Source organism: Phocoena sinus, chromosome 1, assembly GCF_008692025.1.
Source record: "Phocoena sinus isolate mPhoSin1 chromosome 1, mPhoSin1.pri, whole genome shotgun sequence".
NCBI classification, from domain to species: domain Eukaryota; kingdom Metazoa; phylum Chordata; class Mammalia; order Artiodactyla; family Phocoenidae; genus Phocoena; species Phocoena sinus.
Window position 1 is genome coordinate 83,382,941 of NC_045763.1, and position 14,447 is coordinate 83,397,387.

The 14,447-nt window shown below is 36.1% G+C and overlaps 1 protein-coding gene across 3 annotated transcripts in view; it reads left to right on the forward strand.

The window, feature by feature from the left end:
- Positions 1-14,447, forward strand: part of FNBP1L (formin binding protein 1 like) — a 122,982-nt gene that overhangs the window by 62,721 nt on the left and 45,814 nt on the right. For all 3 annotated transcript variants that reach the window (XM_032653078.1, XM_032653085.1, XM_032653068.1), the window contains exon 2: positions 7,859-7,974. In XM_032653078.1, the coding sequence (XP_032508969.1) occupies positions 7,859-7,974 (116 nt within the window). The remainder of the gene's footprint in view (positions 1-7,858; positions 7,975-14,447) is intronic.

Here is a 14,447-nt window from a genome sequence, read left to right on the forward strand (position 1 = left end):
TGGACCCCCTCATTCTCTCTTTTTTTTCTTCATAGGTCTGGTTAGTGTCTTATTTTTCATTTTAAAGAATCAGCCCTTAGTTTCGTTTTTTTTTTTTTTTAAGTCAGTTTTATTTATTTCTGTTCTGGTCTTCATGATTTCTTTCTTTCTACTAACTTTGGGTTGTATTTGTTCTTATTTTTCTAGTTCCTTTAGGTGTAAGGTTAGATTATTTATTTGAGATTTTTCTTGTTTCCTGAGGTTGGCTTGTATTGCTATCAACTTCCCTCTTAGAACTGCTTTTGCTGTGTCCTGTGGATTTGGGGTTGTGTTTTCATTTTCACTTGTCTACAGGTATTTTTAAAATTTCTTTTTGTTATTTCTTCAGTGATCCGTTGGTTGTTTAGTCGCATATTGTTTAGCTTCCACGTGTTTGTGGTTTTTGCAGTGTTTTTCTTATAGTTGATTTCTAGTCTCATAGTGTTGTAGTTGGAAAAGATTTTTGATAGGATTTTAATCTTAAATTTATTGAGTTGTTCTGAAGCCTAGCATGTGATCTATTCTGGAGAATGTTCCATGTACACTTGAAAAGAATGTGTATTCTGCTGCTTTCAGATGGAATGTTCGCTATATATCAATTAAATCCATCTGGTCTAATGTATCATTTAAGTCCAGTGTTTCCTTATTGATTTTCTGTCTCATTGTTTGTCCTTTGATGTAATTGGGGTGTCAAAGTCCCCTACTATTATTGTGTTACTGTCAATTTCTCCCTTTATGTCTGTTAATATTTACTTTATGTACTTAGATGCTCTTATGTTGGTTGAGTATATATTTACAGTTGTTATGTCTTCTTGGATTGATCCCTTGGTCATTAAGTAATGTCCTTGTCTCTTGTTATAGTCTTTGTTTTAATGTCTGTTTTGTCTGATGTAATATTGCTTCCCTGGTTTTCTTTTGATTTCCATTTCCATGCAATACCTTTTTCCATTGTCTCACTTTTTATCTGTGTGTGTGTTTAGATCTGAAGTGAGTCTTGTTGGCAGCATGTATATGGGTCTTGTTTTTGTATCCATTCAGCCACTCTGAGTGTTTTAATTGGAGCAGTTAGTCCATTTATATTTAAAGTAATTATTGATAAGTATGTACTTATTGCCATTTTGTTGGTTGTTTTTGTAGTTCTTTCTTTGTTCCTCTCCTTCTTTTGCTCTCTTCCCTTCTGGTTTGAAGACTGTCTTTAATACTATATTTGGATTCCTTTTTCTTTTTTCTGTGTGTATCTATTGTAGATTTTTGGTTTATGGTTCCTGTGAGGTTTATATGTAGAAATCTTTGTGTATATATATATGTATGTATGATTATTTTACGTTGCTGATCTCTTAAGTTTGAATGCATTTTAACAGCTCTGCATTTTTACTCCCCCTATCCCCCCAATGTTTACTGTTTTGACATCATATATTACATCTTTTTGTTTTGTGTATTCCTTAATTACTTATTGTGGATATAGATGATTTTACTTCTTTATCTTTTAACCTTCTTACTAGCTTTATATGTGGTTGATTTAATATCCTTTATTTATTTATTTATTTATACTCTTGCTTTATATTTGCCTTTGCCAATGATATTTTTCCTCATAATTTTTATATTTCTTGTTGTGGCCTTTTCTTTTTCACTTAGAGAAGTCCCATTCACATTTCTTGTAAAGCTGATTTGGTGGTGCTAAACTCCTTTAGCTTTTGCTTATCTGTAAAACTTTTTATTTCCCAACAAATCTGAATGAAAGTCTTGCTGGGTAGAGTATTCTTGGTTGTAGGTTTATTCCTTTCATCACTTTAAGTATATTGTGCCACTTCTTTTTGGCCTGCAGAGCGTTTCCTGAAAAGTCAGCTGATAGCCTTATGGGAGTTACCTTGTACATAACTTGTTGCTTTTTCCTTGCTGCTTTTAATATTCTCTCTTTATCTTTATGTTTTGCTGTTTTAATTATAGTGTGTCTTGGAGTGGTCCTCTTTGGGTTAATCCTCTTGTGCTTCCTGGACCTGGATGTCTGTTTCCTTTCTCAGGTTAGGGATGTTTTTAGCTGTTGTGTCTTCAAATGTGTTCTCTGCCACTTTCTCGCTTTTGTTTCTCCTTCTGGGACTCCTTTAATGCAAATGTTAGTGTGTTTGATGTTGTTCCAGAGGTCTTTTAAACTGTCCTCATTTGTTTTTATTCTTTTTTTTGGTTTGTTTTTCTCTTCAGCTTCAGTGATTTCCATTGCTCTGTCCTTTAGCTCACTGATCCATTCCTCTGTATCATCTAATCTACTGTTGTTTCCTTGTATATTTTTTAGTTAGTGTATTCTTTATTTCTGATTCTTCTTTATATTTTCTAAGTCTTTGTTAGAACTTCTAACTTCTCATTCTCTTTGTCCATTATTATTCCAATTTCTTTGAACATCTTTGTGATAATTGAACTCTATTAGTTAGATTGCGTATCTCAACTTCAGTTAGTTCTTATTCTGGGGTTTTATCTCGTTCTTTCATTTGGAAAATACTCCTCTCTTGCCTCATTTTGACTAACTTACTGTTTCTGTTTCTGTGTGTTTGGTAAGTTGGTTACACTTCCTAACCTTGGAGATGTGGCCTTTTGTAGGATACATTCAGTGCATCCCAGCAGCACACTTTCCTCTGGTCACCAGAGCTGTATGCTCCAGTGGTAAACACTATATGGGCTGTGTGGGTCCCTCTGTTTTGGTGGGCTGACGACTCTGGGCGGTCTGGTAGGCATGGTTTGCCTTTGGTCTGGTTGGTTGCCAGGCCCTGCCTTGTGCAGAGACTGCCGACCACTGGTGGGTGGAGCTGGATAATGAGACTTCTGGCCGCAGAGCCCTGGGTGGTCCCAGGGCTAGTGTTGGCCCACTGGTGGGTGGAGCTAGGTTCTCACGTGGGTGGTTGTGGGGCTGGGGTTCCAGATCTATTGTCTGCCTGCTGGTGTGTGGGGACTGTTTCTGACATGGCTGGCTGCAGGGTCTGAAGTGTTGCAAAGTTGGTGCTGGCCTGCTTGTGTTTGGGGCTGGATCCAAGGTTTCTCAGGGCTGGTGTCAGCCTGCTGTTAGGTGGGACTGTATCCCTGTCTGGCTGGCTGCTTGGCTTGAAGCATCCCAGTACTGGTGCTGAGAGGGTGTTGGGCAGGGTCAGGTCCCTGCTAATAAGCTAGAGGGAGGATTCAAAATGTCACTTGCCAGCACCAATGTCTTCATGGTAGAACGAGCTCCCCTAAATTGCTTCTGCCATTGTCTGTGTCCCTAGGGTGAGCTCCAGTTGCCTCCTACCCCTCTAGGAGTCTCTCCAACATTAACAGTAGGTTCTGACCTGGGCTCCTTTCAAATTACTGCTTCTGCCTTGGGTCCCGGAATGTGTGAGATTTTGTGTGCATCCTTTAAGAGTGGATGTTTCTCTATTTCCCTCAGCTCTCTGGTTCTCTGAAAGTAAGCCCCACTGGCCTTCAAAGCCAAACGTTCTGGATGCTTGTATTTCTGGTGCAGGACACCTGGGCTGGGGATCCCAATGTGGGGCTCCTTGGCTAGAACTTTTGCAGTTGTAATTATCCTCCTATATATCCAAGTGGGTCCACTTGGGGCTATGGGTCTTGACTGTACTGCATCTCTGCTCCTCCTACTTGTCTCATTATGGCTCCTTCTTTATATCTTTAGTGGTAGATCTTTTCTGCTAGTCTTTTGGTCTTTTTCATCAATAGTTGCTCTGTAAATAGTTGTAATTTTGGTGTGCCCTTGGGAGGAGGTGAGCTCAGGGCCTTCCTACTCTGGCACCTTGGCCACCCTGATCTCTGCTCTTTTTTTAAAAGTGATGCTTAAAATCATGTGATAACCAATGAAGACTGTACTAAATTTCCTTGAATTTATTGACAAATATTTTTCATTGTAGTAAAATATAGGTAACATTATGTTTACCGTTTCAAGCGTACAGTTTGTTGGCTTTAAGTATACTCCCAGTGTTGTGCAGTCATCACCACCATCTGTCTCCAGAACTTTTTTCATCTTCCCAAATGGAAACTACCCATTAAACAGTAACTCCTCATTCTTCCCTGCCCTTAGCCCCTGGGAACCAACCACCTTCTACTTTCTGTCTATATGCATTTGACTGCTTTAGGTACTTCACATAAATGAGGTCATTCAGTAGTTGGCCTTTTGTGTCTAGATTATTTCACGTAGCATAATATCTTCAAGATTCATCCATTTTGTAGCATGTGTCAGAATATCCTTTTAAGGCTGAGTAATATTCCATTGTATGTGTACACTACATTTTGTTTATCCATTCATCTGTTGATGGACATGTGGTTTCCAACTTTTGGTTATTATGAATAATGCTGCAGTAAACCTGACTGACTGGAATCCTCTTGAAATTTCAGAGTTAATGGTAAAAGACAGCATGCTGGGAATTCCCTCGTGTCCAGTGATTAGGACTCTGCACTTTCACTCCCAGGGCCCAGGTTCAGTGCCTGGTCGGGGAACTAAGATCCCGCAACATCGTGGTGTGGGAAAAAAGAAAAAGCATGCTATTAAAAATGTCCTTACTTTTCCTTTTGTGGTAAAAATGGTGATATGTGTAAAACAACATGGTGACTAACTAATGATCTCAACAAATACTGTTTGTTGAGTAAAGAAATATATTTTAGGAACAATTATATGCTGAAAATTTGCTATACAGTTTATTATAGTACACATATTTCTAATATCTCAGCTTACAACATTTGCTAGATTCTGTTTTGATAATGAATTATATTTTGAAGTACTGTTTTTGTGAACCACTAAAGGAAAGATGTGTTGAAGATTTATTCTCAAAAAGAAGTGGCTTGAACAGTGTTTTATGAAAAAACCATGTAATAACCGCTGATAAAGCAGTGCATTAATAATTTCCTTTAAAAAGGAAATTGGGATATGGTTGCAGTTTATTCACTTCATCATTTATAGGTAAGCAAAGGAAATTAAAGTGAGAAGTCCACAGAATATTACAGCATATTTTTATTATGGTTAATTTTATAAAAATAATACCTTTGAAATATAGTAGACTTTTTACAGTATTTCCAAATGAAATGGTGAGGGACTATTGAAAAACTTTGTTTCACACAGGTTTGCTGTTCATCTCCTGTTGTTTCTAATTTGTTGATGTTTAATAAGTGGCTGTTAGTAATATGCTTTCCTAGCAGGTACTTTTGAGAAAATCTGGTTTTTCAAGATAAAAGGGAAACTTTAGTAGTGAATGTATAGTTACTTTTCCAAAAAAACTTGAGCTATGGAAAAAGAATTTTGATGATGAATGTTTGGAAATGCATTCATCATTGTAGAATTTTGTTGCTAAAAATGATGTCACCTGGAACTACTGTATCTGCACACTTAAAACATTAAAAGAAATTTATTGCTTGTTTTAAAGTCAGTGTGAACCAAGGATATATGTGTGTGTGTGTGTGTGTGTGTGTGTGTGAGAGAGAGAGAGAGAGAGAGAGAGAGAGAGAGAGAGAGAGAGGAATTGATTTATAAGTAATTGGGTCACATGATTTTGGAGGCTTGACAAGTCCAAACTCTGCAAGGTAGGCCCAGGGAAGAGTTGCAGTTCTAGCCCAAAGACAGTCTGTTGGCAGCCTACTGGAAGCATTCTTCTTTTTTTTTTTTTTTTTTTTTTTTTTTTTTTTTTTTTTTTTTTTTTTTTTTTTTTTTTTTGTGTGGAAGCATTTTTCTTGAAGGAGGTAGGTCAATTTTTGTTCTAGTAAGTCCTTTAACTGATTGAATGAGGCCCACCCACATTATGAAGGGTAATGTGCTTTACATATTCCAAATTAAGCAATTTAAATATTATCTCATTCCAAAACACCTTCACAGAAACATCCGATAATATTTGACCAAATATCTGGGCAGTGTGGCCCAGCCAAATTGACACATAAAATCATATTACAGTCAGTTTCAGCAGAGTTTAAAACTTCACTGAAATTATTGTTAAAATATAAAGATGCAGTGTTTTCTGATTAAGCCAAATTTTTGCATAAAAAGGAATTGGAAGGTATAGTCAACAGTGGACTTTTTCCATTTAGACCTTTTAATCTTACATCTTTGTGAGGTGTCATTTGTTTCCCCAGCTGTGACAACCACTAAATCTAAATGTTCCAGTTTAGAACCAAGGCTTTCAGATTGCTTTGCCATTAAGTATTAAACCAAGATTTTAGAAGTAATGAAGCATGCTGAATTCATTGCTCTCACTAAAATTGTTAATATTTTAAAAAGTTATGGCCCCAGGGCTTTTGTTTGTTTGTTAAATAAGTTTCAAAAAGCTATTTAAAATAATGTTTATTTCATTTTCATTTCTTTTTAAAATTTCTATTTTTGTGGATTTCATAATAACATAATAGAATAGTATATATATAATTTATAGATAAATATACATATAGGGGTATTTGTTCAGAATTTTTACTGATTAGGTTATATAATAAAAATTTTTGGAGATTTTATCTAGAAGATAAAGGAAGTTTAATATAAAATTTGTTGAAGAGGATGATGGGAAGAAGCCTTTGAAGCATTTTGGAAAATGAAGGATGATTGTTTAAGCTTCAGACTATTCTTTTTCTGGAATGTTTTGTTGTTGAGAGTTTTTTAATTTGAAATAGAATTCCAATTTATAATGGGAAATATTACTAATACACCAATTAAGTTTACTGAGCAGTGCATTCTCTTGCTGTTTTCAAATCTACTTTGGTAGCCAAATAATAATGAAAAAGATGCATGAAAGAATAGAATTAGAGTAGTAATACCAAACTATGATAGCTAGATGAATTCTATCTCTGCTGTTTAGATAGACTTTACCTTTATGGGTAGAATTTTATAGTGATTTAAGGTAGGGAAAGAGATAAAAGGCAAAGATTTTGAGATGATTCATTTGTAAATAACACATATGATTAAACCATGGATGATTTGGAAAGATAAAATGACTAGAGATATAGAAAGGGATGATATCTGAATATTTTGCCAGAATTACAGATTTTTGATATGGGAGATGTAGAGAGCACCAAGTTATTAGCCAATATGGAGATTATTCTTGAAGAATAGGAAATGATGGTTTTTCAGGCAACAGGTAGAAGGGAATATCTTTTGAAGGCAAAGAGCCTTTCCGGACAGTGATTTTTATGTGTTAGTATCATGTTTACTGCACTGTATAACACTTTATGACATCAGTATAATCCTACTGAGGTGCGTGATGGGACTCCCATTTTAAGATGGAAAGAGTATAAAGAGCCTTGGTAACTTGCCCAAGGTCAAAACATATGGTAAACATGCAGAGCCCAGAATTTGAACCCAAGTTTATTTGATTCTGTTCAAATTATTCTTCACTGAGAGCGTGCTGTGGTGCCAGGCATAGTGCTTGTGCCTTAGGAGTTCAGAGTAGAATAATACATGGCTCCTGCTCTCAATATAGTATTGCAAGTGAACAGACAGTAATTTATAGGGAACCTTGGGGAGTTAGAGAAAGACCACTTAGCCCAGTCTGAGATTTTTATGGCCATTTTCTGTAGGACATAGTGCCTCATTTTCTGTAGGACATAGTGCCTGAACTGAATCTCAAAGGAGGAATAAAGAGTTAATTGAAAGGAGATGATCTGTGGAGAGTGTTTCAGCCAGGGGCAACCACATGTGTAAAGATATTCAGGCATAAAAATAGCATGATGTATGCTGAAGAACCTATTTCTGTTTAGGCCTTAAAGGATGGGATTGGTGGGGACCAGCAGAAGAGCCTAAGTTTCTCTTTTCATACCTCATCGCCTGGAAAGAAGCTGGTTAAGATATTTGTGGATAAAATTTCAAACTTTTCAGTGTGGTTTTACCTTCCTTTTCTAGGATCAGTTCGACAGCTTAGACAAACATACACAATGGGGAATTGACTTCTTGGAAAGATACGCCAAATTTGTTAAAGAGAGGATAGAAATTGAACAGAACTATGCAAAACAATTGAGGTAAGTTACATTTTATTCTCAGTTCTCAGAAATGAAATTACATGTTTAAATAGTTGGATGTTAGATAAATGTGATATACCAGAGGTTAAATTCTGTGTTTGTCATCAGAGATTGAATTAGGTAACTGGTTTGTTTTAATGACTAATTTAATTAAATCATTGCCTAGTATCAGAAGGAATATTGGCTAGCTAGATCATGAGTAGCTTTCATTCCAGAAAGATACTTAAAGTCATAAAATCAGGAAGCAAAATTCCAAGAAAAAAAAATACCTGGGTATTAATTCTGTGCTTTACAGTTTTATTCCCCTGTAACCTTTTGCTTTAGTAATCTTTGCAAAATGTTGAAGAGTTCTCCAGTTTCTCATTTCTTTAGAGTTTCGAACACTTAGAAAGTGAGTGTGATGAGCTGAGTTTCTGTCAAAAACTAGATATATAGGGACTTCCTGGTGGCGCAGTGGTTAAGAATCCACCTGCCAGTGCAGGGGACGCTGGTTCGATCCCTGGTCCGGGAAGATCCCACATGCTGTGGAGCAACTAAGCCCGTGCACCAAAACTACTGAGCCTGTGTTCTAGAGCTCGCGAGCCACAACTGTTGATGAGCCTGTGCTCTAGAGCTCGCGAGCCACAACTGCTGATGCCTATGTACCTAGAGCCTGTGCTCTGCAACAAAAGAAGCCACCGCAATGAGAAGCCCGTGAACCACAACGAAGAGTAGCCCCCGCTCTCCGCAACTAGAGAAAATCCACACACAGGAATGAAGACCCAATGCGGCCATAAATAAAGAGATAGATAGATAGATATTATTGATGAAAGTGATTTTGGAATATGTGTTAGGAGATAAAAGTTTTAAAGGGAAAATTTTAATCTCAAATGGAATTTGTCTTAAGATTTTGTTTAAGCAGAAAATCGTTGTTAGACCACAACTTGACAAGTAGTTTTGCTGCAATGTATTCAATAAAAATGGTGTTTGAAGCTTGAAGACTAGACAACAATATAAGGTTCTAGCTGTAGGGGTTAGGATTCTTTATATTGCATAGTGACAGAAAAATCCAACCCACAAGGCACACATGAGTGAAAAGTCTGTAGACATATTTTGACTAATGGGTCAAATGTGTCTAGGCGCCATTTCTTGGCTCTGCTTACCCTTGTTGCTTTTATCCTCAGATTTCATTCAGTACCATCCTTTTTACCCCCATAGCTCTAGATTTCGTATCTTCATACCCCCACATCCTGGGGAAGAATGATGGTCTTCTCTTTTGTGCATTTGGGGGAGAAGAGAGGGAAGGAAAGGGGGAAAGAAGGAAGTGAAAGAAGGGAGAGGAAGAAGATGGAAGGAGAGCAGAGTACAAGTGTGTATCAACTTCTTTTCTCCATAAATCCCAGCAAAAGTCTCCTTTTGTCTTGCTGACCCTGGTTAGATTATATGCTTATTCTGAACAATTCACCAAAATGAGAATATTAGATTGATTTATAGCTAATGGTTGGGGGAGGGATAGGTGCCCAAAAGAAGTTTAAGGTAGTGGATCACAGGAGGAAGGGGGATATTTGAGTGATAAACCACATATATCCACCATTTATAGCAGTTTATGCAAGGAGCTGATTGGGTGTAGGGATGAAATACACTAGTATGATGAATAGGTTACTTATGTTTATAATGATATACATACTACTATTATGACATCTATTGAAATAGTAGCATCATGCTTATTTCATGATCCATTTGCTTCCTATGTTTTTTTTAAACCAAGGAATTTCTGTATGAAAATATAAACAGGGAACCTAGTATATTAATAATAATTGTGATGATATTTTACCTGTCCAAAAGTTTTGACTTGGGAACTTTACCGTTCAGGAATCTGGAAGCGTTAAGGACCTCTGAAAAGTTAAAATAACAATAAAAAAATGTATTCATGTGTAAACAATGAAAAATTTCCCTCATTTACTTTATAATTTGATCTCAACTCTAGCACATTAAGTTTTCTGGTTTCTAAGTATTCCAATAGAAGTGAAGAAAGAAAATGCTACAGACAGTACAGTGATGTGATGGCAGTGTGAAGTGCCAAATAATAAAGAAAAGATTAAAAGATTGCAAACAACAGATGAAAAAATTGTTTCCAGACTAAAGGTACCTGTCAGTAAGGCAATGATGAAAAATACTGTGGAATATGCAATTTGAAAAAATCAGGTGTAGCAGCATATTTAAAAGCCTACTCAGTCTGTCAGTGTAAAAAGCAAGGGCTTCCCTGGTGGCGCAGTGGTTGAGAGTCCGCCTGCCGATGCAGGGGACAAGGGTTCGTGTCCCGATTCGGGAAGATCCCACATGCCGCGGAGCGGCTGCGCCCGTGAGCCATGGCCGCTGAGCCTGCTGCTCCGCAACGGGAGAGGCCACAACAGCGGGAGGCCCGCGTACCGCAAAAAAAAAAAAAAAAAAAAAAAAAAGCAAGTTGCAGAACTGAATGTACAGCAAGACCTCCTTGCTTACTTGAGCTTGAGTATATAGCTATGTGTAAAATTTGTATGTATTCTGAAGAGGTCTAAAAGGGTACACCCCAAATTGTTTTACACTGGTTACCTCTGAGGAATGAGAGTGGGGGGATGAGAAGGGAAGGAACTTACACTTTTTACTTGTATTTTTTAATTATTGAAGTCTTTTCAACAATTGTGTAATCTTAAGCAAAGAAGATGGTATATTTCAAACGAATCCTATCACAAATTATAGAATAAAAATTGGTAACTTATAAGGTAAACCTTCAGCAATCTGCAATGTTTAATTGTCCAGAATAACTTGGGCCTCAAGAGTTTCAGGATGGCCAAGGTTTTACCGGAGTAACAGGACTGTAATCAAATGGCACACTTGTTTGTCTTTCTGTTTTGTGACTGATAATAACGGTTATAATTTTCACTTAACTTGCAAAAAGAGATTTTAACACCACTTCTTTGAAGCAGGAGTGGCTAGAACCCACAATTTCATGATATGAAAATATAATTTTATAGTGAGAAAGTAGGTTTTGTCATGTACAGACGCTCAGGTTAAGTGATGTGCATCTTTTTTCTGTCCCAGCAGACTAAGGAAATTTAGTACATGTTCATCCTAACAGTGGCTCTCACTTGCAGTGATTCTCAGCAAGAGCAGGATTATTGGAAGGTGTTGAGGAATTCCAATAAGGAAAAGTTGGGAGGAGGCTTGTGTAACTTGAAAACCATCTACTCCCTTCCCTTTCTCTACATTGAGATTTGCTGCTTTGGATGAATGCTTAGTAAATGACTGGATTATCAGCTACTCTTTATAGTATCTGTTTTGTCCAAAGGGAAGAAGTGTGCCTTGTTTATTTCTTCTTTAATGGGAAAAATTCTTTTGGTTGACTCCCTCCTGTTTTTACTACTGCAGAGGACAGTTTCTTTTCATAGTGAGGCAGCTCTTTTGTCTCCTGAATAACAACTATATTCAACTATATTAAACATTTACATTTCAAATATATTGCAGGATTAAATTTTGCAATATATTTTTTGTAAATATATATTTTTATTTGCATAAATTTAATTTGCAGTATAATTTTGGCACTCCCAGTTTATTCTCTGTCTTCTGTTTTGATGGCTTTGGTTTAACTTTATTTTAGTTTGGTATTGCTTCATTTTTGGTAGTGGTTTGAGGAGAGGAATAAAAAAAAATAAAGCGTCTAATCATGTTTGGAGACATAGTTATAAACAGTTGAGCCCATTGACAGATGAATGGATAAAGAAGATGTGCGTGCGTGCGTGTGTGTGTGTGTGTGTATATATATATATAAAATGGAATATTACTCAGCCATAAAAAGGAACGAAATTGGGTCATTTGTAGAGACATGGCTGGATCTAGAGACTCATACAGAGTGAAGTAAGTCAGAAAGAGAAAAACAAATATCGTATATCAATGCATATATGTGGAACCTAGAAAAATGGCACAGATGAACCGGTTTGCAGGGCAGAAATAGAAACACAGATGTAGAGAACAAACGTATGGACACCAAGGGGGGAAAGTGGCAGGGGGTGGTGGTGGTGGTGTGTTGAATTGGGAGATTGGGATTGACATGTATACACTAATATGTATAAAATGGATAACGAATAAGAACCTGCTGTATAAAAAAAAAAAAAATTGAACCATGTCCATTATCCATGGATAATAAGTGGGACTAATGGTCCATGTCCATTATCCATTATCCATGGATAATAAGTGGGACTTTGAATCACTTGGTAGAATGTTTTTTGTTTGTGGACATAAAAAACTGAAATAAGTCATTCTTCTAATAAATTTATAATATTGTATTTGTATGACAGAGATTGACTAAATTTTCTTAAGTGAAAAAAAGAAGCTCTATATACATAAGAGTATGTATCATTTTTTTCTAGTAAAAATAATTACAGCATTAAATTCTATCAGAGAGATTGCTGCATGAAATTATATTCCCCTACTTCCACCCCAGATCATTCCTTTTTGACTCAAACGTGACAGCGTGGTACTGGGAGAGAAATAGATTGGACAATGGGAAGCCTAAAACTTACTCTTACCTTAACCAGAACAGAAATCTCTCCAAATTTCTTGGATCTTATTTTTATTTCTGTACCTTGCCAACCCTGGCAACATAGCTGGTACCTCTAGAGCTGAGTGAATGTAAGTTGAATGCATAAATAATTGAATGACCTGTGTTTCACTTTAGTTTGGAAATTAGGATCTCTTAACTATATGGTGAACCTTTGACCGTGTACTGCTTTCTATCCATACTGGAGTTTATGTCATATACATCAATGTGAAGAGATTGCTTTACTAAGAGCTGTCCCAGATATTTCGAATAGACTTAGATATAGAATAATGCAAATAAAACCAGTTTCTATTTTCTATTTAGTCTTTATTTTCTCATGTCTCTTTATCAGAATTTTCTATTCCTATCTCACTGTTTAGTCTCCGAAGAACCTAGGGAGCTCATCTTTGTACTGACTTGTGGAAAGTAGAGATTACTTTTATTCTTTGGTTGGCCATTGTTTAACTTGTGACTCTTTGGCCTCCCCTGAGATTTTGATCAAACTGCTTAATGTAGTAAACCCTAAGACTGGCATCTGGATACAAGCAGGAGCAACTATTCCCTATATTAATTTTCTTCATAGAATGGATCTTGTGGGAACTCTTTCATTCTTGTCAGCCTCTGGTAGTTCCTGAGCCTGCCTGGTACATATCTAGGTGCCTGTATCCAGATGACTTACTGGCTAAATAATTTTTGCCTCTTAATTCTAGAAAATAGTCTCCCTAATAAAAGATAAACTCCACAAAGGAAAAAGATTCTTGTTTGTTCTGTGCAGTGCTTATTCCTAACTTCTAGAATAGTCTCTGGCACAGAACAAGCACTTTTTGGTATTTACTTAACAACATAGCATTTAATGTGCCAGCACTATTCTCAGTGCTTTTACACATCTTATAATTTATTTCATTTTCATAAAAACCCAATGAGATGTTGGTATTACTTTATACATTAAGAAACTGAGTTACAGAGAGGTGAAGAAAGAGCTAGCTGGCTCAAATCTGGCTGCAGAGTCTGAGTACTTGGTGCTGCCTCTCAGCATAGGGAGAATGACTAATTCTCATTGAATAGGATATTTTTCTATTACCAGTACCTAGTGCCATTGAGACATCTTTGGGTTTCTAAGGTATTTTACTAGGGGACAATAATAAATTATCTAAAAACTACATAACATACTCTTTCCAACTAACACATCTGTTTATAATGTAACAATTAATTATAAACAATTAAATTATAGAAATTTAATTAAATATAAATTAAATTATGTACTTCATAAATTTAGGACTAGTTGTATCTTTTTCCATAAAGATAAGAACAGGTTAAAATAAAAGGTTAACATTTTAGAAGTCCTTCCTTTTAAGAAAATGTACTTGTCATTAAGGAAGTTTAAAAATTTAATTATGAGAATTTAAGATAAATGCTTTTTACTTTTATTATTCCTATAACCTATTATAAATTGGAGCTAGGGATAGCATAATGTTAGTTCTCTCTGCTTCTTGCCTGTAATATTCTCCTTAACTCTATTAGCTATTTTCTTTTGGTGGTTTATCAGAGGAGAGGAAATAGCATGACAATTGGAGAACCTTTTTTTAATGTAATATAACTATATTTTCTTGATATGTTTGATTTGGACTTCATATACTTATCGTTACAATATTTTAGCTGTTTTTTTTGTTTTTTAAAATTTTTTTTAAATTTATTTTTGTTTTCAGTTTTCTAGCTGTTTGTTTCTCGATCATTGGCATTTTTTCTGCTCCTATCCTTGTACTTTTTGTGTGCCATGGAGCTCTAATTTTATCTCAGTTCATTCTGTTATACCTAAAAGATGCCCCCAACTCTCAACTTAATTATCCACCAGACTACTAACCTACATTTGCAGCAATAGGGTTGTTTGTCATTTTCAGTTTATGTAGGATGCGATCTC